This window comes from Anthonomus grandis, unplaced genomic scaffold, assembly GCF_022605725.1.
Source record: "Anthonomus grandis grandis unplaced genomic scaffold, icAntGran1.3 ctg00000889.1, whole genome shotgun sequence".
In the NCBI taxonomy this organism is placed as follows: Eukaryota; Metazoa; Arthropoda; class Insecta; order Coleoptera; family Curculionidae; genus Anthonomus; species Anthonomus grandis.
This window is the reverse complement of record NW_026088618.1, coordinates 1-24,348: the sequence shown is the minus strand read 5'-3', so window position 1 is coordinate 24,348 and position 24,348 is coordinate 1. Positions and strand designations below refer to the sequence as shown.

Genomic DNA, 24,348 nt, shown 5'->3' with positions numbered 1-24,348 from the left:
AAACGTTCTTGTAAGTTACGAACTTCAAAACTTATCTCAAGTCATTGAGAGCCACCTCCAGAGGATCGAGCTGCTCCTAACGGACATGGGCAGACATTTTCGTCGATATGTCTGAAACTACTTTAAATATTTTAAAGCGGTTTTCAGTATCTTTTGACGCAATGTTCAAGGATAGCTAGACTATCAAAAATTAATTAATTATTTAATTCTCTTTTAGGCCTTCTACTTGCCTTTGGCCCTAGTGATTCCCCCGTCCCAGTTTGTCACCCATCAGTACTTCAATCTGCTCTTCCAGTTCTGGATTCACACGGAAACTGTGAAAACGTTGGGCCCCCTAGAGTGGATCTTCAATACGCCAAACCACCATAGGGTGCACCATGGTAAGTAGTCTCCTGTTTTGGAAACTTATCTCCAAAGTTTACTGTTGCAGGAAGTAACATTTACTGTCTGGACACCAACTATGCAGGGGTTTTAATCATATGGGACAGGATGTTCGGTACGTTCGCTAGAGAGCGCGAAGACGAGGAGATTATTTATGGTTTAGTGTATAACCAGCCTTCATTTAACCCGGTACATTTGCAGGTAAATAAAAAAAATGTTTACCTGAAGTGTTAATGTTTAACTTTGAGACAATTTTTGCAGACGTTCTACACGAAATACGTGGTGCAGCGGTTCCAGGCTATGAAGGGTTGGAAGAACAAATTGGCCGCCATCTTCTATGGACCCAGTTGGCAACCTGGAAAGCCCAGACTGGGTTTGGAAGAGGATAAAGTTAAGGTAAGTCCTAAAAACTTATCTCCTCGTTAGAGCAAGATATCTTTGATACTGTCTTCGATATAGAAAAGATGGTAGGAAACAACATTTCGGGATCTTGGACTCAATTTCTGGAAGAAATTGTCCAAAATTGTAGGGCGTTTGTTTGTAATTCCTGGGACAGAAAATCTGGGGTGAAAAGGCCAGGGAATTGGGATAGGAAGTCTAACCTCATGCGTATTGAAATATCTCCTTGTTACTCTGGAATTTTCCAGTTTTTCAAAATTTTTGTCCCTACATTTTTTGTTCCAAATTAAAAGTTATTTTATTAGAGGTAACTTGCATGAAAATCGGTGAAAGATTAGAGAAGATATTAAAGATTTTCCACTCAGACGCACTCACTATTTGGACGCATTTACAATATTTCCATTTTACTCTGAAAGTTTCCAGTTTTTCAAAATTTTCGTATTTACATTTTTTGTTCCAAATTAAAAGTTCTTTTATTAGAGGTAACTTGCATGAAAATCGGTGAAAGATTAGGGAAGATATTAAAGATTTTCCACTCAGACGCACTCACTGTTTGGACGCATTTAAAATATTGCCCTTTTACTCTAAAATTTTCCAGTTTTTTAAAATTTTCGTATTTACACTTTTTGTTCTAAATTAAAAATTCTTTCTTTAGAGCTAATTTTTATAAAAATCGGTGAAAAACTAGGGATGATATTAAATTTTTTCCAGTCAAACACTCATTAATTTGGACACTTTTATGATATTGCCCTTTTTCTCTGAAATTTTCCAGTTTTTCAAAATTTTCTTATTAACACTTTTTGTTTTAAATTAAAAATTCTTTTATTAGAGCTAATTTTTATAAAAATCGGTAAAAATTTGGGATGATATTAAATTTTTTCCAGTCAAACACTCATTAATTCGGACACATTTATGATATTGCCCTTTTTCTCTGGAATTTTCCAATTTTTCAAAATTTTCATTTTTACACTTTTTATTCTAAATTAAAAATTCTTTCTTTAGAGCTAATTTTTATAAAAATTGGTGAAAAATTAGGGATGATATTAATTTTTTTCCAGTCAAACACTCATTAATTTGGACACATTTATGATATTGCCCTTTTTCTCTGGAATATTCCAGTTTTCCAAAATTTTCATATTTACACTTTTTGTTTTAAATTAAAAATTCTTTCTTTAGAGCTAATTTTTATAAAAATCGGTGAAAAACTAGGGATGATATTAAATTTTTTCCAGTCAAACACTCATTAATTTGGACACATTTATGATATTGCCCTTTTTCTCTGGAATTTTCCAGTTTTCCAAAATTTTCATATTTACACTTTTTGTTTTAAATTAAAAATTCTTTCTTTAGAGCTAATTTTTATAAAAATTGGTGAAAAATTAGGGATGATATTAAATTTTTTTCCAGTCAAACACTCATTAATTTGGACCCATTTATGATATTGCCCTTTTACTCTAAAATTTTCCAGTTTTTCAAAATTTTCATATTTACACTTTTTGTTCTAAATTAAAAATTCTTTCTTTAGAGCTAATTTTTGTAAAAATCGGTGAAAAACTAGGGATGATATTAAATTTTTTCCAGTCAAACACTCATTAATTTGGACACTTTTATGATATTGCCCTTTTTCCATGGAATTTTCCAGTTTTCCAAAATTTTCATATTTACACTTCTTGTTCTAAATTAAAAATTCTTTCTTTAGAGCTAATTTTTATAAAAATCGGTAAAAAACTAGGGATGATATTAAATTTTTTCCAGTCAAACACTCATTAATTTGGACACATTTATGATATTGCCCTTTTTCTCCGGAATTTTCCAGTTTTCCAAAATTTTCATATTTACACTTTTTGTTCTAAATTAAAAATTCTTTCTTTAGAGCTAATTTTTATAAAAATCGGTGAAAAATTAGGGATGATATTAAAATTTTTCCAGTCAAACACTCATTAATTTGGACACTTTTATGATATTGCCCCTTTTCTCTGGAATTTTCCAGTTTTTCAAAATTTTCATATTTACACTTTTTGTTCTAAATTAAAAAGTCTTTCTTTAGAGCTAATTTTTATAAAAATCGGTGAAAAATTAGGGATGATATTAAATTTTTTCCAGTCAAACACTCATTAATTTGGACACATTTATGATATTGCCCTTTTTCTCCGGAATTTTTCAGTTTTCCAAAATTTTCATATTTACACTTTTTGTTCTAAATTAAAAATTTTTTCTTTAGAGCTAATTTTTATAAAAATCGGTGAAAAATTAGGGATGATATTAAATTTTTTCCAGTCAAACACTCATTAATTTGGACACATTTATGATAATGCCCTTTTTCTCTGGAATATTCCAGTTTTCCAAAATTTTCATATTTACACATTTTGTTCTAAATTAAAAATTCTTTGTCTAGAGCTAATTTTTATAAAAATCGGTGAAAAATTAGGGATGATATTAAATTTTTTCCAGTCAAACACTCATTAATTTGGACACATTTATGATATTGCCCTTTTTCTCTGGAATTTTCCAATTTTTCAAAATTTTCATATTTACACTTTTTGTTCTAAATTAAAAATTCTTTCTCTAGAGCTAATTTTTATAAAAATCGGTGAAAAATTAGGGAAGATATAAGTTTTTCCATTCAAACACTCAATAATTTGGAAACATTTATGATATTGCCCTTTTTCTCTGGAATTTTCCAATTTTTCAAAATTTTCATGTTTACACTTCTTGTTCTAAATTAAAAATTCTTTCTTTAGAGCTAATTTTCATAAAAATCGGTGGAAAATTAGAAATGATATTAAATTTTTTCCAGTCAAATACTCATTAATTTGGGTACATTTATGATATTGCCCTTTTTCTCTGGAATTTTCCAGTTTTCCAAAATTTTCATATTTACACTTTTTGTTCTAAATTAAAAATTCTTTTTTTAGAGCTAATTTTTATAAAAATCGGTGGAAAATTGGGGATGATATTAAATTTTTTCCAGTCAAACACTCATTAATTTGGACACATTTATGATATTGCCCTTTTTCTCTGGAATTTTCCAGTTTTCCAAAATTTTCATATTTACACTTTTTGTTCTAAATTAAAAATTCTTTCTTTAGAGCTAATTTTTATAAAAATCGGTAAAAAATTAGGGATGATATTAAATTTTTTCCAGTCAAACACTCATTAATTTGGACACTTTTATGATATTGTCCTTTTTCTCTGAAATTTTCCAGTTTTTCAAAATTTTCATATTTACACTTTTTGTTCTAAATTAAAAATTCTTTCTTTAGAGCTAATTTTCATAAAAATCGGTGGAAAATTAGAAATGATATTAAATTTTTTCCAGTCAAATACTCATTAATTTGGGTACATTTATGATATTGCCCTTTTTCTCTGAAATTTTCCAGTTTTCCAAAATTTTCATATTTACACTTTTTGTTCTAAATTAAAAATTCTTTCTTTAGAGCTAATTTTTATAAAAATCGGTGAAAAATTAGGGATGATATTAAATTTTTTCCAGTCAAACACTCATTAATTTGGACACATTTATGATATTGCCCTTTTTCTCTGGAATTTTCCAGTTTTCCAAAATTTTCATATTTACACTTTTTGTTTTAAATTAAAAATTCTTTCTTTAGAGCTAATTTATATAAAAATCGGTGAAAAATTAGTGATGATATTAAATTTTTTCCAGTCAAACACTCATTAATTTGGACACATTTATGATATTGCCCTTTTTCTCTGGAATTTTCCAGTTTTTTAAAATTTTCATATTCACACTTTTTGTTCTGAATTAAAAATTTTTTCTTAAGAGCTAATTTCTTTAAAAATCGGTGAAAAATTAGGGAAGATATAAGTTTTTCCAGTCAAACACTCATTAATTTGGACACTTTTATGATATTGCCCTTTTTCTCTAGAATTTTCCAGTTTTCCAAAATTTTCATATTTACACTTCTTGTTCTAAATTAAAAATTCTTTCTTTAGAGCTAATTTTTATAAAAATCGGTGAAAAATTAGGGATGATATTAAATTTTTTCCAGTCAAACACTCATTAATTTGGACACATTTATGATTTTGCCCTTTTTCTCTGGAATATTCCAGTTTTCCAAAATTTTCATATTTACACTTTTTGTTCTAAATTAAAAATTCTTTCTTTAGAGCTAATTTTTATAAAAATCGGTAAAAAATTAGGGATGATATTAAATTTTTTCCAGTCAAACACTCATTAATTTGGACACTTTTATGATATTGCCCTTTTTCTCCGGAATTTTCCAGTTTTCCAAAATTTTCATATTTACACTTTTTGTTCTAAATTAAAAATTCTTTCTTTAGAGCTAATTTTTATAAAAATCGGTGAAAAATTAGGGATGATATTAAATTTTTTCCAGTCAAACACTCATTAATTCGGACACATTTATGATTTTGCCCTTTTTCTCTGGAATTTTCCAGTTTTTCAAAATTTTCTTATTTACACTTTTTGTTCTAAATTAACAATTATTTCTTTAGAGCTAATTTTTATAAAAATCGGTGAAAAATTAGGGATGATATTAAATTTTTTTCCAGTCAAACACTCATTAATTTGGACACTTTTATGATATTGCCCTTTTTCTCCGGAATTTTCCAGTTTTCCAAAATTTTCATATTTACACTTTTTGTTCTAAATTAAAAATTCTTTATTTAGAGCTAATTTTTATAAAAATCGGTGAAAAATTAGGGATGATATTAAATTTTTTCCAGTCAAACACTCATTAATTTGGACACTTTTATGATATTGCCCCTTTTCTCTGGAATTTTCCAGTTTTCCAAAATTTTCATATTTACACTTTTTGTTCTAAATTAAAAATTCTTTCTTTAGAGCTAATTTTTATAAAAATCGGTGAAAAATTAGGGAAGATATAAGTTTTTCCAGTCAAACACTCATTAATTTGAACACATTTATGATATTGCCCTTTTTCTCTGGAATTTTCCAGTTTTTCAAAATTTTCATATTTACACTTTTTGTTCTAAATTAAAAATTCTTTCTTTAGAGCTAATTTTTATAAAAATCGGTGAAAAATTAGGGATGATATTAAATTTTTTCCACTCAAACACTCATTAATTTGGACACATTTATGATATTGCCCTTTTTCTCCGGAATTTTCCAGTTTTCCAAAATTTTCATATTTACACTTTTTGTTCTAAATTAAAAATTCTTTGTCTAGAGCTAATTTTTATAAAAATCGGTGAAAAATTAGGGATGATATTAAATTTTTTTCCAGTCAAACACTCATTAATTTGAACACATTTATAATATTCACCTTTTTCTCTGAAATTTGCAGTTTTTCAAAATGTTTATATTCACACTTATTGTTTCAAATTAAAAACCCTTTCCTCAGAACGAATTTTGATGAAAATCGGTGGAAAATTAAGGAAACTACTTCACTTTTTATTTAAGACAAAATTTCCAACATTCCGGGCTTCTTGCACCCCTCCCCTCCACCCTTCAAAGGGCAAAAAACACGAACTGGGACAAAAATTTCCGAAATTCCAGGACCTCCACCGCTTTTCCGGGAACAAAAACCCCAACTGACCCGAAATCCAGAGCCTTCATCGCGATTTCCTGGACAAAATACCCAGGAACTCGGTACAACTTTAAATCACATTAACTCGGTTTCTTTGAGCATATATTTATGATAAATTCGACTCAAACCAACAGCGGTATCACCTGCAAATAGAGCAAATCGTGATTGGTAAGAGCCACACCCCAATTCATAGTTCTGCAGCATAATCGATGGCAGACAGAGTCAAATGCTTTTGACTCTGGCTCTGTCTGAATCTCTTCCATTCCAATAGCATTTAGTCCATCATGTAGTCAATATGGTCAAAAGCCGTTGGCAGGTCAGCAAATATACGCGAGGACAACCGTGCATGGTTGTAATTGGATTTTAGGTCTGCAAGGAATCTGTATTTTGTCTTTTGATTTCAGGTGACCAAGAGAGAGAAGTACGACGTCAAGCTCCCTCTATGGTGCAACACGTATTTGCTCATCCATTTTGCCGTGGTTGTCTACGGCTTTCATCAGCTAGCCATCAGACATTTGGTAAGTAAACTGGTATCAACATCTTGTAAGTTATAAATCGTGTTTTTGCTCGTTTATAGGCCCTGAACCCTTTGACCGTCATCGCGTTTGTGATCTACATAATCGCCTCCCTAACCAACATCGGTCTACTTTTTGACAACCATAAGTACGCCCCAGTATTTGAAGTACTCCGGTGTATGCTGCTGGTAACGGCAGTACAAAGAATGTCTTTTCCAGACATTGAGGCAAGTACTTTAGTAGCAGCAGAAGTGTTCTTCCTACTGTCCGGGATCTTTTGGTTTTTGAAAAGTATTAACGTCCTGGACCTCAAAGTTACCGAGAAGTGTAAAACTGGATGAAGTGCGACGGTGTTTTAACTGATTTTGCCTTGTTCCTAGTAGATTTAGGTGATTATGTTAGATGTTAAACCAGTGATATTATTGTGATGTTTCTTATATGTATATAACGTTAAATAAATGGTCTGTCTTATGTGACGCTGCTGTTTTTGTTGCTTAAGCTAAAAGTACCTTCACCCACCCGCTTTAGTCCCAAAACTCCCACGTTTTTGTACGTCGCATTAGAGAGTCAAGGTCAAGTTAGGGTTCCGTCAAGGTCACGTCCAAGGTCGAATCAAGCTCAAGTCAAAATTGATCTAAAATTTTCGACGCGTCTAAAAGTCGAATTTGACCTGGCAGTTAGTTTTGAAGGTCACTTAAAGGTCGACACAAGGTCGTTAGGTCTTAGAAATATTGGTGCAAGTGAGTTTGACCTCGCGGTTAATTTTCAAGGTCACTAGAAGGTCGAGACAAGGTGAGTAGGATTTAGAAAAGTTGGTGCAAGTCAGTTTGACCTCGCGGTTAATTCTCAAGGTCACTAGAAGGTCGAGACAAGGTGAGTAGTTGTCAGAAAAATTGGTGCAAGTGAGTTTGACCTCGTGGTTAATTCTCAAGGTCACTAGAAGGTCGAGACAAGGTAAGTAGTTCCTAGAAAATAAGTGCAAGTGAGTTTGACCTCGCGGATAATTCTCAAGGTCACTAGAAGGTCGACACAAGGTGACAGGATCGAAGAAAAATTGGTGCAAGTGAGTTTGACCTCGCGGTAAATTCTCAAGGTCACTAGAAGGTCGACGCAAGGTGACAGGGTTGTAGAAAAATTGGTGCAAGTGAGTTTGACCTCGCGGTAAATTCTCAAGGTCACTAGAAGGTCGAGACAAGGTGAGTAGTTCGTAGAAAAATTGGCGCAAGTTAGTCTGACCTCGCGGTTAATCTTCAAGGTCACTAGAAGGTCGACACAAGGTAAGTAGTTCCTAGAAAATAAGTGCAAGTGAGTTTGACCTCGCGGTTAATTTTCAAGGTCACTAGAAGGTCGAGACAAGGTGAGTAGTTGTTAGAAAAATTGGTGCAAGTGAGTTTGACCTCGCGGATAATTTTCAAGGTCACTAGAAGGTCGCGACAAGGTAAGTAGTTCCTAGAAAATAAGTGCAAGTGAGTTTGACCTCGCGTATAATTTTCAAGGTCAGTCGAAGGTCAAGACAAGGTCGTTTTCTAGAAGTTATTTTCACTTACCTTGCAGTTATTACAAATTAGGTAAAAAAAAACAACAAATTTAATGCTGGTGCAGTAAGTTTTATTACAAAAGTATTTTTTTTTACAATTCAAAGACAAAATTTCAGAGCTTCCTTAAAATACAAAACGAACAGAACACTTAAATGCTTTCTTTGAACACATACGCATACACACACACAAAACGTAATCAGTAAGTCTTCTCTTAATGTAACCTTAATTAAAAATACTGTACATGCCATACAGTGACTCCTCTCTTCAGTCCTTTACCGTCCTTCAACTGTAAATAAAAAAGAAAAATTTATTTTAAAATCTAATAATTTACACAATTTTTTTATTTAAATATGATAGAATTTTAAAAACTTTCAGGTTTATCCTATAGATAAAAATCCAATGGGGTTAAATCTGGCGACCTTGCTGGCCAATCCATCTATTTTGGAAAAATGTTGGTAATGTAATCTCGTACTGTTCACGAATAATATGGGGGCTGTTAAAAACTATGAAAAAACCCGTTTGAATATGCCCAAACGACCCAAACGGTTGCAAATTTATTAATAATGTTAGTATTAGGTATAAGACATGGTAAAATTGGTATATATTATTATTAAATAACTCACTATAAGAACTGAGGTCGATCTCGTCCGGTAACTCGGTGATATTGACGTCGAACCGGTCCTGGACCTCGTTCAGGATCTTCGCGTCCGATTCCTCGGATACGAAAGTGATGGCGAGTCCTTTGGTGCCGAAACGTCCGGCGCGCGCCACCCGATGCAAATAAGTGTCCGAGTCCTCGGGCATGTCGTAGTTGAACACGATGTTGACCCGTTCGATGTCCATGCCGCGCCCGAATAGATTCGTGGCCACCAGGATGCGCTACGAACAAGTTCCACCCTCGTTATTTTACGTGTTTTTAAAGGTCAAAAAGTGGGGAATGGTCGTTTATTACGGTCAGAGAGATTCCCATTTCGTAAATAATCACATATTATTATGTCATATGTCCCTACGATCTTATCATCATTGTTCTTTTAAAATGTTATTTTTGATATTTTTTAGAGTTAAGAAGCATTATATTTCTTAGTATTAGTTTTAATTTATTTAATATTAATGTATACGAGACAGCTAAGACATCCAAACCAAATAAAAATGCCGAAAAGAATAAATTACCAAAAGAGCGCATAGATTTGCAAAAAATACAGTGATGAACGTAAAGGTGAGGTTGCACGGACATTTTTTTTAAAATTGTGTTTATTTCTGTGTGAAAGAAAATAAGAATGAGGTTATGTTTTGTACGCCAGTAACTTTTTTGTTTATTGTATTTCCTCTATGGGGCAAATGTCTGCCCTTTATAAAAGTTTTCTGGGCGAAATTAATTTGTATTTTGTTACGATCTAAATCTATGATCCTAAAAATGTATGAGATCGGTTTTGAAAACTTTTGAAGACAAGGGTGTTTTCATGGTTTAGGTTAGGTAGAGTAAGGCGTTTACCCGCTAAAATATGGCTTGGGTAAGAAGAATTCGACAGAGAGTGTCAATTTAAAAACCCAGTAACACCGTTAATACCTCTACAGGGTGTCCTATTTGCTGTTGATATTTCCGAAACTATAAAAGATACGAGGGCGGTTAAATTGGAAAAAAGTTGCCACCACTTTTCATGCTTATTCTAAATCCTTTCACAACGTTGCAAAATGTTTATTAGTTCGTGAATTACGGGGTGATTTACAAAAAAAGCCAAATTTTATTTTAATTATTATTTCCCAAACTATTGATTTTAGAAAGTTACAAAAATCTGTCAACAAAACTTCACGTTTAATTTTTTTTTATGACGTTTGGTATCTTGGCAACGACTATTAACTTCTTTTTTTTTTAAATACGGACCTGCATTTTTTATAACTTATTTTTGAGAGCATTTTTTATTCTCTTTAAAATGACGTGTCTCATTCATGTTTCCCAACGTTTCAATGTATTAATTACGGTCATCAGGAAATGTTCCGTAGTGCGGATCTGCCTTTCTTTATTGCTAAAAACTTAATAATTTTAAATATTTATCCTTTTTCTCATGATCTAAAATTTAATTAATTAAAAGCTTATTAAACTAGAAAAATAAAATAGGGTTTTTTCACGTTTTAGTCGAAAACTTTAAGGTTATGTGAGAAAAGTATAGAATTTTTTATTACCTATAATTTTCATAAAAAGCATTTTTTCTCAGGCAATTACTTTCTGCAAAAAAAAAAAAAACGTTTTTCGTAAACTCTACCTCCCTTACCCCCCCCACCTACCCCACACAACTTACCAGTGAGAAATTGTTTTCAAAAATCATTGTTTCCCAAAATATTATGCATGAATAATAGCTGGGTAATATCCAATATAATAACAAAGTTTGTTTATTTAAATTTGATATTATTATATACATGTATATTAATAAATTATTATACACATGTATATTAATAAAGATTTTATGTTTCTCATTTTGACGCCCTGTATATTGAATACCGAGTGCCCAATCAAAAAATGGCATTACGAAAGTCGCATTATTTTGGTCTACCCTATATGTGGCCGACGGATTGGCCTTCTTTTTCCGGACACCCTGTACATAAATATTGAGCATAAAAACATCGGATATTATGGACGAAAAACAGTGATATTTCAGAAAAATTTCATCAAATATTTGAGACGTATTTTTTATTATTTCTTAAATTACAGGGTGATTAAAAAAAAAAAACGCCAAATTTTATTTGAATTATTATTTCCAAAATTATTGGTTTTAGAAACTTACTTTCATGAGGAAAAGAATAAACATTTTAAAGTATTTATTATTAGTGAGATCCGCACTAAAGAACAATTCCTCAAGATCGTTCGTTATTAATCCATTGAAACGTTGGAAAACTTATGAATGAGATACTTCACTTTAAAGGGAATAAAAAATGCAGATCCGTATTTAAAAAAAAAAATTAAAGGTGAAGTTTTGACAGATTTTTGTAATTATCTTAAATCAATAGTTTTAGAAATAATAATTAAAATAAAATTTGGCGTTTTTTTTATAAATCACCCCCGTAATTCACGAACTAATAAACATTTTGCAACGCTGTAAAAGGCTTTAGAACAAGCATCAAAATTGGCGGCAACTTTTTCCTAATTTAACCACCCTCGTATCTCCTATAGTTTCGGAAATAGCAAAAGCCGCATATAACAAATAGGACACCCTGTATAATACCGAGAGTAGTCAATATTATGATGATCATTATTATTGAGATTTCAAAGAACCCGCAACTTTTGATGATGAGGTTCATCAACATAATTCCCAATTTTAATATGAAGTACATGAGTTATAAAATATATGCTTTAATTTAATTACTGCCAGTAAACTACCCTACATTATAAATAATAATAAAACGAATTTTACAAAAAGGATATAATAGGAGGCCGTTTATTGTATCCCGTGGAAAAAGGAAATATCATTTATTATAACATAATTTTAGTACTCTCATCCAGAATTTGTAACTTACCGGAATCTATACAATTAAAATTCTTTTTTAATTGTAATTGATTAAAAGATTGTTAACACGTTGAGTGCCACATGTATCCAACATGGATGCATATATCATGAATATGAACAATGAATACAAACTGGTTTTTGTATTTATGGTCGCCTGCATCCGCATTGGATGCACGGTTTGCATGTATTGTTACGGGAGCTTTTATATGGTGGCCTGGGGTACCCAAAAACGGTTTGGCCTACGAAATTTATTTTTGCTCTTTGTTCTGCAGAGGAATTTTGAAATAAATGCATACAAAAATAAATACATAAAAAAATGCGGTTTATTCACATAAATTTATTAAATGTGAATTAAACTAAACATAAAATTAAACGTAATAAAACAAAACAAGTTAAAACAAAAAATGTGGCTTATTCACTTAAGGCAAGTGTGAGTTTAAAAAAAAAACAAGATAAACAATAAAATTTCTCAAAAACTTCACACCTAAATTTACTTTGAGTCGCTTGTTTAGCCGCTAATTTACTCCGTTAATTTAATTATCGTATAATTATTATAATATAGTTTAATTATCGTATGCTGAGGTTTGTTATTTGTTGCTGGTCAACTAATTTATTTTGTATAGGGTGTCCCATTTTGGGCACTTTTGCCGGATGTCTCCATTATTTTTAGAGATGGAGAGTTGCGGTTTTCGCGACACTGTGCAACTTTTTCGTAAAACTAGAGACGCCTTTAACAAAATTTTCATAGCCCTTTTAGTTTTTAAGATACAGGCCAATTTTAAAATTTTTGCATTTTGGGACCCCCGTCCTATCTCCGTCTTTAAAGTTTTTGTAAAATTAAAAATTCATTCTTAAAGATTTTTTTCCGTAGAATCCAGTGGTGTAGATATATTTTTTTTTGATCAATAGTTTCTGAGTTATAACGCAAACTTATGTTTTTTTTTTAATGGAACATTCTGTATATGTATAGTTCATAATATTGGCCTTTTTTTACCTTTTTAAAAATATATAACAGTATGGGGTAAAAAACAAACAGAAAGGTTGCCTTTTGTGCTCACTTCTTCGGATCGTCAAAATGTAGAGAGGCGTAAAATTGAAGAAAAAGCAGAGCAAGAAAAATAAAATTAAAACGAAAACACCAAGATCAAAGTAATTAAAAAAATGCCGCAAAAGACAATGCTGAGAGCAAAAAAAGTCAAACTGTTTTAAAGAAAAAAAGAAATTATTGTTGCTTTATCTACTGACAAACGAGTAGACCAAATTGGAAGCAGCAGCAAAGAAAAGTTTTATTATGATGTAAATAATAGTTCCCGAGATCTGAATCTGTTGATGAGGGTGATACTGTAGACGTAAATATTTTAAAGGCAGATACACTTTCCAGTCACACAATTAAAAGCACTACTTTAAAAGTGGAGTGAGAGTGCACATACCAGAAGTAATTCGCCCCAAAGATGATAGCCAAGAAATATTGACAGAACAGAACCGATTTCCTGATTCTGTAGAGGAAAATATTAATCCCACATTTTTTGATGTTTTGAGTAACAAGTATGCTAATTTGGAAACCAGGATAGAAAAACATGCTGCTGAGTCGGTTAAAAGAAAGTTGTTTTTTGAAGCTGATAGGTATCTAGAACAGGAAAAAATACGTATTTTCTCAGATACAACAGTGAATCACTCAAAAGACACCAAACCATCTGTAAAGAATCTCTTGTATACTGGATTATGTTATTCTTGTTCATATAATATGTGTAGGGAACACACTGTACATTATTAGCTATTCTAATATTTGTTGAATGTTTAGCTTAAGTGGAACATTGCTACCACAACAATATTGAATACATGTAACGATTATTATAATCAAACACGAATTAATTAATAGATGACAACCAAACTAAACGGTGTGTTTTAATAACCTACTTTACTAAATCCAAAGTTGGAATAAGATGTCAATTTTGTGTTAGAAGTTATCATATCGGCACTTGTGCAGAGAAACAAAAAGACATTGAAAACTTTGAAGATTTTGTGTGCTATAACAAAAAAAAACATAAAACAATAAAGAAATTTATAATGGCCAATAACTGTAATTATATTTGGTCTCGTCTTCAGTAAATAAGATCACTGGTAGTACTCCCTGTTCCTGCTCCAAACCACACATTTCCAAGCTAAGCAAAAAAAAAATAAAAAATTTCGTTGCTCTCCGCTCCCGTCCCCGAATATCCATTAACCAGGTATCATTCTTTGTTTGTGTACCGAACCGTATAAACGTTAATCGTTGGTGATAAAAATTGCTTATTCTACGTTTTTTTATTTTTGTTATTTTTAACTTCTAAGTATCTAATATGCCTAAGCATCGTGAAGTGCATACGAGAGATTCGGGAACCTCTTTACGAGAGAAAACAATTATGAAAATTAGAAAAGTTAGCGGAATCCACCCAAGGTGTCAGTGATACCAGGAGCTTGAATTATCGCCGTGCGCGGGAATCACCGCGGTCATCGCGTTCTCGCAGATCAAGAAGTCGAGGCTTTCGAGTTCCAGGTTCCAGTGAGAGAGTGTTAGTTGAAATGAGGTCACAAAGTCCACAAGTGACCTCGAATCGGATGAGGAAAATGATACTACAGTTGGGAGCAGTAAGTAATAAACATTTATTTGGAACCGAATTTTATAGCGACTAGGACTTTATCTTGCTTCGTATGAGTGACATTGAAATATTATTTCTTGATGGTGTTTGTATTTGTTTATTTTAATTTCCTGACTGACTCGACTGTGAATAAGATTGTATTATGTCTTATGCAGCAATTAGTTCTTTTGTTTTTAAATATATTTGGTTGCTTAATAAAAACATGTTAAGTACATCATTGATGTTAGATATATACCTACCAGAAACTAGAAAGGAATGTTTGATTATTTATTTATTTTTGAGGTTTGGTGAAGACCTCTGGATTAAGTAAACTGTTTGGTGAACACAGTAATAATAGTATTAGATATATATAGTTGGCAATATACCTGTGGGTTGACGTAATTTTTTTTTTTATAGACATGGATGTTTCTGCATGTTTGGTGAATACAGTTTCAATACACCCAGAATTGCAAAAATAAGAATACTCCGTTATTTTAGTTTTCGGTTAGGACTGATGGAAATGATTTAATTTAGGCAACTGGGTTAGCCCAGCACATGGTTAATCTATTTGGTGAACACAGTTTTAACAAATCACACTGTTTGGTGAATACAGTGATCTAACTGAAAGTACATGCTACGAGCTACATTTGTGCCTCAATCTTTTTTAATTTATATATTTATATAAATATAGAAAGTACACTTTTTTGGGCCTGTTTGTTTATGAGGTAATTTCTTTGTTGCAGTTGAACCGGAACAAATCATAGAATCAATTTCTAGCAAGGTTTCGGGTCAATCACTTTTTGGTTCTAATGTGTCGAATAATACAAACAAATTTGGGCCTCCATTACATGGGGAGATGGCAGAGACATGGTCAAGTATAATTGACAATGGAATTGATCAGGAAAAACGAAAAAGTTTAATTTCTAAATACCGGGTTCCGGAAAATATCCCTCGTTTATTGGCACCAAAGTTAAATGAAGTTGTTTTAAAAGCAACTTCGGAGTCAGTCATATGCCGAGACCCTCGATTAGTCGATCTGCAAACTCAAATAGCTGCGAGTATTTCAGCTGTTGGAGAAGTCATAGCAAAGATGTTAGTTGAAAAGGAAGGGGAGGGAAGTAAATAATATTTACAACCCCTTGGTGATGCAGGTCGCTTATTAACGGATGTTTTGAATATGGAAACCAATTCTTGAAAACAACTAGTTTCTTACCAGTTAGACAAAAATATAAAGGATACGTTGATTTCCTCTCCATCAGACGAATGGCTTTTTTGGTACAGAACTAGATAATCGAGTAGAGATATCCAGACAATTGGAAATGTCAGCTAGAACCATCAAGATTACAAAAACTAACTTTATCAAAAAGGGTGTAGCAAACACAAAATATTTAAACTCCAGGAGTCTGCCTCGACAAGTGCGAGTACAAGGGAGAGGTCAAGGCAGACGCCAGCAATATCAAAGTCGAATTCCCAGTTTCTCGAGGAATGCACCTTTCAGGAATCAAAAGAATCAGGACCGCAGTTACAGAAGATCGGGCCCGTCACCAAGGAAGGACAGGGCGGGGTATACCGTCGTTAGTGGCAGAGGTTAGTAAGACGGCAGGCAGACTAAAACAATTTTATAGTAAATGGACTGAAATTACTGGTGACTGAATTTATTTTAGAATGTATTAAAGGGTTTAAGATACCATTTATCAAAATACTTATTCAAGTTATAGCTCCTCGGGCCCCCAAGTGGTCGAAAAGTGAAATTAAAGAAATATCTAGATCAGTTGATCAATTTCTGGAGATGGGTGCATTAAGCAGGGTAAATCCCTGCAAAGGCCAGTTTTTATCAAATATATTTTTAACCCAATAATCAGACGGCTCTTTTAGGTTAGTTTTAAATCTAAAACCCCTAAATAGATACGTTAGGGCCGAGCATTTTAAAATTGAAGACCATAAAACTGTAATAAGGCTTATCAGTGGAAATGATTTATTGGCAACTTTGGATTTAAAGGATGCCTATACTCTTATACCTATCCATAATTCACATAAATTTTTTTTTAATATTTGAATTTGCGAATCAAGTCTATGAATATAACTGTCTTCCTTTTCGTTTAAACCTCACTCCTTTTCTTTTTACAAACTAATGAAACCTTAAGATATAGGGGTTGATTATCAGTAATTTTATTCAGTAATATGACATATTGCTGATAGGAAAAACACGCGCAGAATGCCAAGAAAATTTGCGAAAAACAGTTATATTTTTAGAATCGTTAGGTTTTATAATTAATAAGACTAAAGTATTATGATTCCATCACAGACATGTAAATATTTGGGGTTTGTGTATGATTCTGTAAAAATGTCTGTCTCTCTTCCGGCAGAAAAGAGGGAAAAAATTATTGGACTTTGTCTTACGTAAATCATGTAAAATACGGATTTTGCTCGATTTATAGGCACCTTAAGATCTACCTACGTATCCTGTAGTTTCTTATGATTGGCTTTACACCAAATCCTTCGAACGTGAAAAATTTTTAGCCCTTGAAAATTCAATGGAAAATTTTGATGCAAAGATGTTACTTTCACCAAGGTTATCTATGGATTTTCAATGGTGGTTATCTAAGGTTAAAAAAGCAGAAAAGTCAATAAAATCTCTTAAGTTTTGTATCGAATTTTTTTCAGATACATCCCCGACCGGGTGGGGAATATCTTGTGGGGGTAAAAGATCCCATGGACTTTGGAACTTGCAAGAAAGAGAATTTCATATTAACTTCCTAGAACTTTTATCAGCTTTTTTCGGACTTAAATGCTTTGGAACCAACCTTAAGAACTGCAATATTTTATGCTGTATTGAGTTTGATCGTTTGATCTTTTAATTTTATCATGCTTGGTAAACATTGCTAATAAAACTATTAGACTATAATCTCCTATTAAATGACTATTCAGGATTTTTAGAGTTATTAAGAAAAATAGAAAAAATCGGCCAAAAAAAGGCTCAAAAAGGGGTTTATATTTGTTAACACAGCTTACCCTGTATAATACGTAGCGTCATGAATAATACCTCTATTTAATCCTAAAGGATTAAGCTTTCAAACGGTGATACCAAAAAAAATTTAAAATTTTTTTTAGAAGTAGAAAAAAATTAATTTCTCGAAAAATTCACTTTTTTTTTTCGAAAAAAAAATTTTAAGTTTGAGCTCGTTTATCTCGGAAGGAGTTTCTTTTGGAAAAAAATAGTTTTAATAAAAAAGAAAGCTACATTTACGTAGAAAAGGGCTGTTTTATTCGCATTATCGGGAACATTACCGTTTAGGTCCCACAGCCGTTTAAGTCCGCGAGGTACCGCGCAAAAAGTTCAAAATTCATTCACAGAAAAATCCGACTTTTTAAATAGACATAAGAAATCTCCTGCACAATTTAGGTTCTTGCACTTATTGAGGTATTGGTAGTAAACAGTTGATAAATTGATTTTTTGTAAAATTTTGTAAAAATGACTGTACCCGTTACCCTATGGCATTTTCTACGCTTTTTCATATTCAAAATAAAAGTGTTATTTAAATAAGGAGTAATATGATTCCCAAATGATATTTTAAATGTGAAACGCATACAGCAGTTGTTTCAGTCAAGGAACCCGAATACAAAACATCACAGCAATCGAGCAAAGAGAGAACTAGTAAATTACATAAATAATATTTAATATTAGATGGTAAATAGTTTTTTTAGGCGTATATATGCAATTTTAAGTTTATATTTGATATGAGTTTGAACATAGTGTGCATATACACGCCCAGATTTTTGACCTCATTGACTACTGGTAGCTGAACATTTCGAAAATTGGGAGAAACCTCTAAAGCACTTTTGCCACCACCCAGTATTATTGTATAGGATTTGGAGGCATTTAATTTTAATTTGTGATCCTGTGAAAAGTTGTCAATACTTTTTAAGTCCTGATTGAACTGATATTGAGCTATAGGAAGATTTTGGCGTGAAAACGAAATATATAGTTGGGAATTATCCGCATGTTGCTGTAATGTTGAGTGTTTTACACAAGATATCATGTCAGCAACATAATTATAAAGAAAAGAGCAATGGGCCCAAAATGGAACCTTGCGGGACACCCCTAGATACAATGCGGTAACATGATTTATCAGTCCAAAATTCCTTATTAAGAACTACACAATGAGCTCTGACAACTAAATAAGAACTAAAAAAATTTACTGCATCACCAGAAAATCCAAAATAATTAATACATATACACATTTTGATTAAACATAAAATTTTTCGCAAAGTAATTATTCAAAATTGTGAAAATAAATGTAAAAAGTGTTTCAGCACATTTTTCAACTAAAACCTTCTTCTGATCATCAGAAGTGGGACTCACCTTTTGGAAATCCTTGAACTGCTCATATCTGGAGAGTCTCTCTTTCTGGTCCATTCCTCTGTGTATACCGATGGCCGGGAAATTCTGTTCGGTCAACAATTGGGCCAGTGCAACGCACCGTTGCACCGATTTCACGAATATTACCACCTGCAACAAACCAGTTACCCTATTTACATAAAATTGCCTATAAAAGTACATAAGGAAGTTTAAAATCGTTCGCTAAAACGTCAGTGAGAGAGTTCAAAATGTCTTAAATCATTAGATCATAATAAGTATCGTTATCATCATGGTTAATATCATAGATAAACAGTTTATAGGGGTTAATAGAATGGAAACTTCCATATAAGCGAACGTGCCAACAAAATTAAGACGAGACTAGCGGCATCTCTCGAGAGTGAAAAAAGTAAAAGCATATGAACGCGTGTGAACAGTAGAAACCTCCTTAAAATTAAAGCTTCAACTGTTTAACTACTATTTCAATTTTTCGATACTAGATGGCGCACGACACCCATATTGGAGGGATTTTTAATAGATTGATATCTTTTACAAAAATGATATTACATTACATAAATAAAACGAAAATTATATTTTCCCGAATACATACTTTATTGCTTAAAAAATTCAACATAATATTTATACATAAATATAGGTATCAACAAGTAAATGGTAGTAGAGAGCGCTCTTAGATTTTCGTTCATAATAAAGCCATTTTAATTTTTTTGCAAAACATTTTTATAAAAAATAATAATTATGTTCCTAGCAAGTAATATTATGTATGAACAAAATTTTGCAAAATTAGATACTGCAAGCAACTAAAATTTTTTTAAAAGCAAAAATCAAAACCATATATTATAATAAGTATAGTTGCCATCAATATTTTATTTTGGTCACCTGTTAAAAAACTTGTAAAACAATGCGAATTATCTACTATAACATTGTTTGACAAGTGGAAAACTTGTTTTTTGACAGGTGACCAAAATAAAATATCGATGGCGGCAACTATACATATTAGTTTTTAGATTAGGCAAAACCAGAGAAGTCTACATGGATTGATAGAGATAAAAAAAAAACTAGTACATACTTACAAAATAGACAAGTTACAAATAAAACAGATATTATGTACATAAATATACAGGGTGTCTCGGAAAATGTGGCAAATCTCTCGAATTCAGGTAAAAAAAAACCAAAAAAAAAATCGAACTTTCTTATAAAAAAAAATTCCCATAGGCCCTCCCTACGAAGATGGGGCCCCTTGAAATCGGTTTTTTAATTATTAATTTAAATTTGTAATATTTTTTAAGAGTTTTTCTCATGCCTTTTCTTTTCCTATTTCACTTTAATTTTTTACAAATATGTTAGATTATAATAGCGTCATTACAATTAAAATGAAAAAAAAAACGTTCACTAAATCAAAGCCTCCATGGCAGAGGTAGGGACTTTCTTATTTTTTTACTTTCTGCCACTTTTTTATTTTTTATGTTTAATTTTTTAGGCATTTTTTTTAAAAATATTAAATAAATTTTTTAAAAAGATATTTTTATAATATTTAACAATCTGTCTCGCAATGTAAAATAAACCTTTCTTTTTAATATTAAATAAATATTTTTGTGCTATCAGGGATAGTAAAAGCATTTGCTTGTCTTTATTTACGTGACCCAATGGCTTTCCTTCGCAACTTAGTGATATTTTTAATTTTAAAAATTTTCGAAGCAGTTTTTGGGACTTTCCTTAAATCTACACCTTTAATTATCCTATTTAACTGTTTAGAATAATTGAATAATTTAAATTTTATCAAATACTTAAAAATTTTATTTTTTATTTCTTCATCAAATAAACAGTCAGTCAGACAGATCCTACTATTTAAAGTTTTCAATGTGTAAGGTACTTGTTTTTTTCTATGAAAATCTCTATTGAAAATATATTTTATTAAAGCTATAGCATTTATTATTTTATCCAAAAATTCAGAATTAACATACTTTAAATGTTTTTGTCCTTTAATATACTCTTTTGCTTTTAAAAAAATTTCGCTTTCTGCGTCATCAGAGTTATGTTTTAGGAAAATTGATTTACATGTGCATTTCATTTTTGCACTGCCTATTTTTTTCACCAAATACCCAGAAACATATCTAAGTGCCTGTACCTCAATGGGCCGTATGTTGTTCGATGGCAACTTATCTGGTACGCTACAAAATTCGGTTCGGGCCTCATCCTTTTGATCAGCTTCGTCCTCTGGCAGACCCTAATATAAAGAAAAAAAAGTAAATTATTACGATTTATGTAAATTTCTATAGTAAGTTCTTTTTCATATTAGATTTATGGTCAAATATTTTATTGGTATTTTTTATGACATATATTTTTTACTCATCTGCGAAACTAGTCTTTTAAATTATATTAGTGCAATTTTAAAATTGTTTTTTGACATTGGAATCTTAATCGGCATCATCACAAACCCCCTGTATGCAAATTTTGAGCTCTCTAATGTACACGGTGTTTTAATGAAATTTCTATAAATTTAATAAAAAGTTGTTGATTTGATCCATATATCGGACCACCCTGTATAAGGTATTGATATTTTTGAACTTAAAATTATTATATTGTTACAGGGTGATTCGATATAGGGGTCTAATTATCGATTTTTATAAAAATTTATGAAAATTTTATTAAAACACCTGAAAGAGCTGAAAATTCGTATAGGGGGGTTTCAGTGATTCTGATTAAGATTCCATTGCCACAAAAATTCTAAAAATTGCCCTAATTTTTAGAATTTTTGAAATTTGACCCCCCCTAATTACCTAAAAGTATGACCCTGAAACAAGGTTAATAAATGAAAATCGGTTAAAAAACAAAAATTTTACAGGGGTGGGGATACTTTAGGGTGGACACACTGTAGATAGGTAATAAAATATTCATGAAAATCAATATTTTTATATATGTATTGTGAAAGAAAAATAAAAAGTACATAATTGAGAATTACAATAAATTTCATTTCATTTTGCTATAATCATTATACCTTTAAAAATAATATGATACTGTAGGTATTATAATATAAGAAAATTATTATAATAAAAGAAAATTAATTCATAAAAGAAATTGATCCTAAGAATTTAAGAGGTACCTATCTAATTTACCCAAATTTTTGTTTGTACCTGATTATTTATAACTGAAATAAGAGAATTCCCAGTAACCCAGGCCATCTATAATCCTTATAGATGGATATTATAATAGGATTATAGGAATAATTATGAAATAATTTGCATTCAAGGTACCTAGGAAATTATTGGATTCTTTTTCTACTTTTAGACTGATATTTGGTGATAAATTTCTATTACCTACATATAAAAATATAAAATGCACTCACAGATAAAAATATTGCATTTGTTATTTTGAGTTTTTTTTTAAAGATAGGTATATTTTTTTCCATTTCAAAATTATTTGTTCCATTTTTTTTATTTCTAATAAATTGTAATATACGTAAAACGTTTTAGTATAACAATAAAAAACACAACATTTCAAAGAAAAAAAGATAAATACAAAATAGTGATTATGATGAAAATAGTGATAGGCAATATTTTTGTCTGTGAGTGTATATACTATCTTCTAGCATCTAGAAAAATATATTAAAATAATGGTTTTTTTTTTAAATATTATATGTTAAACTGTAATAAAATAAAAAAACGAAAATAAATAAGTAGGTTCTGGTATAATGAAGAAATTTTTTCATAATTTTTATGTACTTATGATTTTATGTATGTATGAGAAGATTTGGATTTTTGCATTCGAGCAGGGGGCATAGAGTCAACATTTTGGGTCATAAATTGTCTTTATTACCGAAATTCTTTTTGCCATTGTATCTTAGAAACGAAGCACCCAAAATCAAAAAGCATTAAATGACAAAATATTTTCAGAGCAGTGCAGAGAATAACCCCTTTGAAATTTTGCCCCACGTTTAACAAACACCCTGTATTTTATATAGGCAAATTCATAAATGTTAAAATATATTAATTAATACATTTATGGAATGGATATTATATAAAAATAATAAATATGAAAAAAGTAAAAACATTCTACTTACATTTAAATCTCCAATTGCAGTGGCAAATAACAGTACTATAAGTCTTATAAAGTTCTTGAGAAACACTGAGCAAAATTGTCACTAAATAAACTAAACAAACACAAAATGAGGCACAAAAGTAGCGGCGAACTCGAACGTAGCGTAGCAAAATAAATAAAATGTAATGTATATGAATCACAACCATAGAACCATATCGATCGGAGTTTTATATTCGTCATCAGGTAGTAAAGGTACGCGAGGGTTGCCTGACTTCTACCTTCATACTACCGCCATCTAGGGAGATTGAAGAAAGCTTTATATGAATTCATTTTGGTAATCCGAGATCGCAGGGTATGGTTAATATAAACGAGGCGTGGCGCGCCCTATCGAGAGCGATTGCCGCTAGAGGGCAGTCAGTTCAAATCGCCGTAATGGCGGGACTTTTAAAATAAATGACAGTTAATAAACTACGAATATTACGACGTACCTGGTTGAACTCCAACACGTCCAACAGTTCGAACAGTTTCTTGTTCTTCTCGTTTTCCTTCAGTTTGACGTAGTGCTGTTGCAGTCCGTGCAGGGTCAACTTGGCCTCGTCGTCCACGTAAACTTCCATCGGCTGAAAAAACGTTAAAAAGTTCCAAATCCGACTTTCACCAGCGCCCTCTGGTCAAATTCGCGAAACAAACGTTATCAGAGAGATTCCCATTTACGTAAATAATCACACACGATTCGTATGTCATATGTCCCTACGTGCTTATCATCATTGCAAATATGGAGAGTGAATAATGTCGAAGTTTATAGAAGATCTTTAGTATATTTTATTATGTATTTAAAGACAGTTATGTTAGTTCAGAATTTGGTTTCGAGGGTGACAGTTCATGGATAATTATGAGAGTTGACTTGACTTGTTGAGGTCAATTCAGGGAAAACTGTATACTCTTTTTGATCGTATTCTGCTAGACTTCGTTTAGTCAAGGTCATCATAAAAAAAAATCTATTAGGGTCAAATCTGGTGAGCGCGACGGCCAGTCTATTAGGAGTGTAATTTCTTCTTCTATCGATTTCAAACAAATTACAACTTGTGATCCGCTGTGTTGCAGAGGACAAAGTTATTTGCAAAGGTATATACTAGACCCAGAAAAATTGAATGCTACTGCAACGGCCCTAGCTACCTCAATTTTTAAACCAGAATGACGTTTTTACCCTTAAATCCATCCTCAGGAATCATAGTATAAGGATGTGAAAAAATCATGAGGATATCTTAAGTAGTTTCAAAGTTATGACTAAGAATGTCGGCTAAGGCATAAAAATTTTGTAATTTCAATGTGGTTCCAAAAACTTCCAAGTTTGATCGCTCTAGGACCTTATTGGATGAAATTGCCTCTAACTCAAGAAGTGTTTGAGGTACAAAAATCGTTTTTATATTAAATTGCTTGGTAAGAACGC

General features: G+C 31.5%; 2 protein-coding genes across 2 annotated transcripts; one reads left to right on the top strand and one right to left on the bottom strand.

Moving 5' to 3' along the window:
• Positions 1 to 116: 116 nt before the first annotated feature.
• On the top strand, positions 117 to 7,305 carry LOC126749894 (alkylglycerol monooxygenase-like). The gene is made up of 5 exons (XM_050459498.1): positions 117 to 380; positions 431 to 582; positions 643 to 777; positions 6,719 to 6,832; positions 6,892 to 7,305. Exons 2-5 carry the CDS (start codon positions 490 to 492, stop codon positions 7,168 to 7,170), a joined length of 621 nt encoding a protein of 206 aa, XP_050315455.1. The 5' UTR covers positions 117 to 380; positions 431 to 489; the 3' UTR covers positions 7,171 to 7,305.
• A 1,110-nt stretch (positions 7,306 to 8,415) lies between these two features.
• On the bottom strand, positions 8,416 to 24,342 carry LOC126749895 (ATP-dependent RNA helicase WM6). Its single transcript, XM_050459499.1, has 4 exons — positions 23,387 to 24,342; positions 18,849 to 18,995; positions 8,991 to 9,246; positions 8,416 to 8,653 (listed from the first exon to the last, which is right to left on the bottom strand). The coding sequence occupies exons 1-4, from the start codon at positions 23,513 to 23,515 to the stop codon at positions 8,640 to 8,642; spliced, it is 546 nt and encodes a 181-aa protein (XP_050315456.1). The 5' UTR covers positions 23,516 to 24,342; the 3' UTR covers positions 8,416 to 8,639.
• Positions 24,343 to 24,348: the final 6 nt, after the last annotated feature.

Excerpts from the sequence above, each read along its gene's own strand:
- LOC126749894 (XM_050459498.1), top strand. The coding sequence starts at position 490 with ATGTTCGGTACGTTCGCTAGAGAGCGCGAAGACGAGGAGATTATTTAT. Across the intron at positions 583-642 it reads TTAACCCGGTACATTTGCAG|ACGTTCTACACGAAATACGT; the intron begins GTAAATAAAAAA and ends CAATTTTTGCAG. Across the intron at positions 6,833-6,891 it reads AGCTAGCCATCAGACATTTG|GCCCTGAACCCTTTGACCGT; the intron begins GTAAGTAAACTG and ends GCTCGTTTATAG.
- LOC126749895 (XM_050459499.1), bottom strand. The coding sequence starts at position 23,515 with ATGGAAGTTTACGTGGACGACGAGGCCAAGTTGACCCTGCACGGACTG. Across the intron at positions 18,996-23,386 it reads ACGTGTTGGAGTTCAACCAG|GTGGTAATATTCGTGAAATC; the intron begins GTACGTCGTAAT and ends GGTTTGTTGCAG. Across the intron at positions 9,247-18,848 it reads AGTTCAAGGATTTCCAAAAG|CGCATCCTGGTGGCCACGAA; the intron begins GTGAGTCCCACT and ends ACTTGTTCGTAG.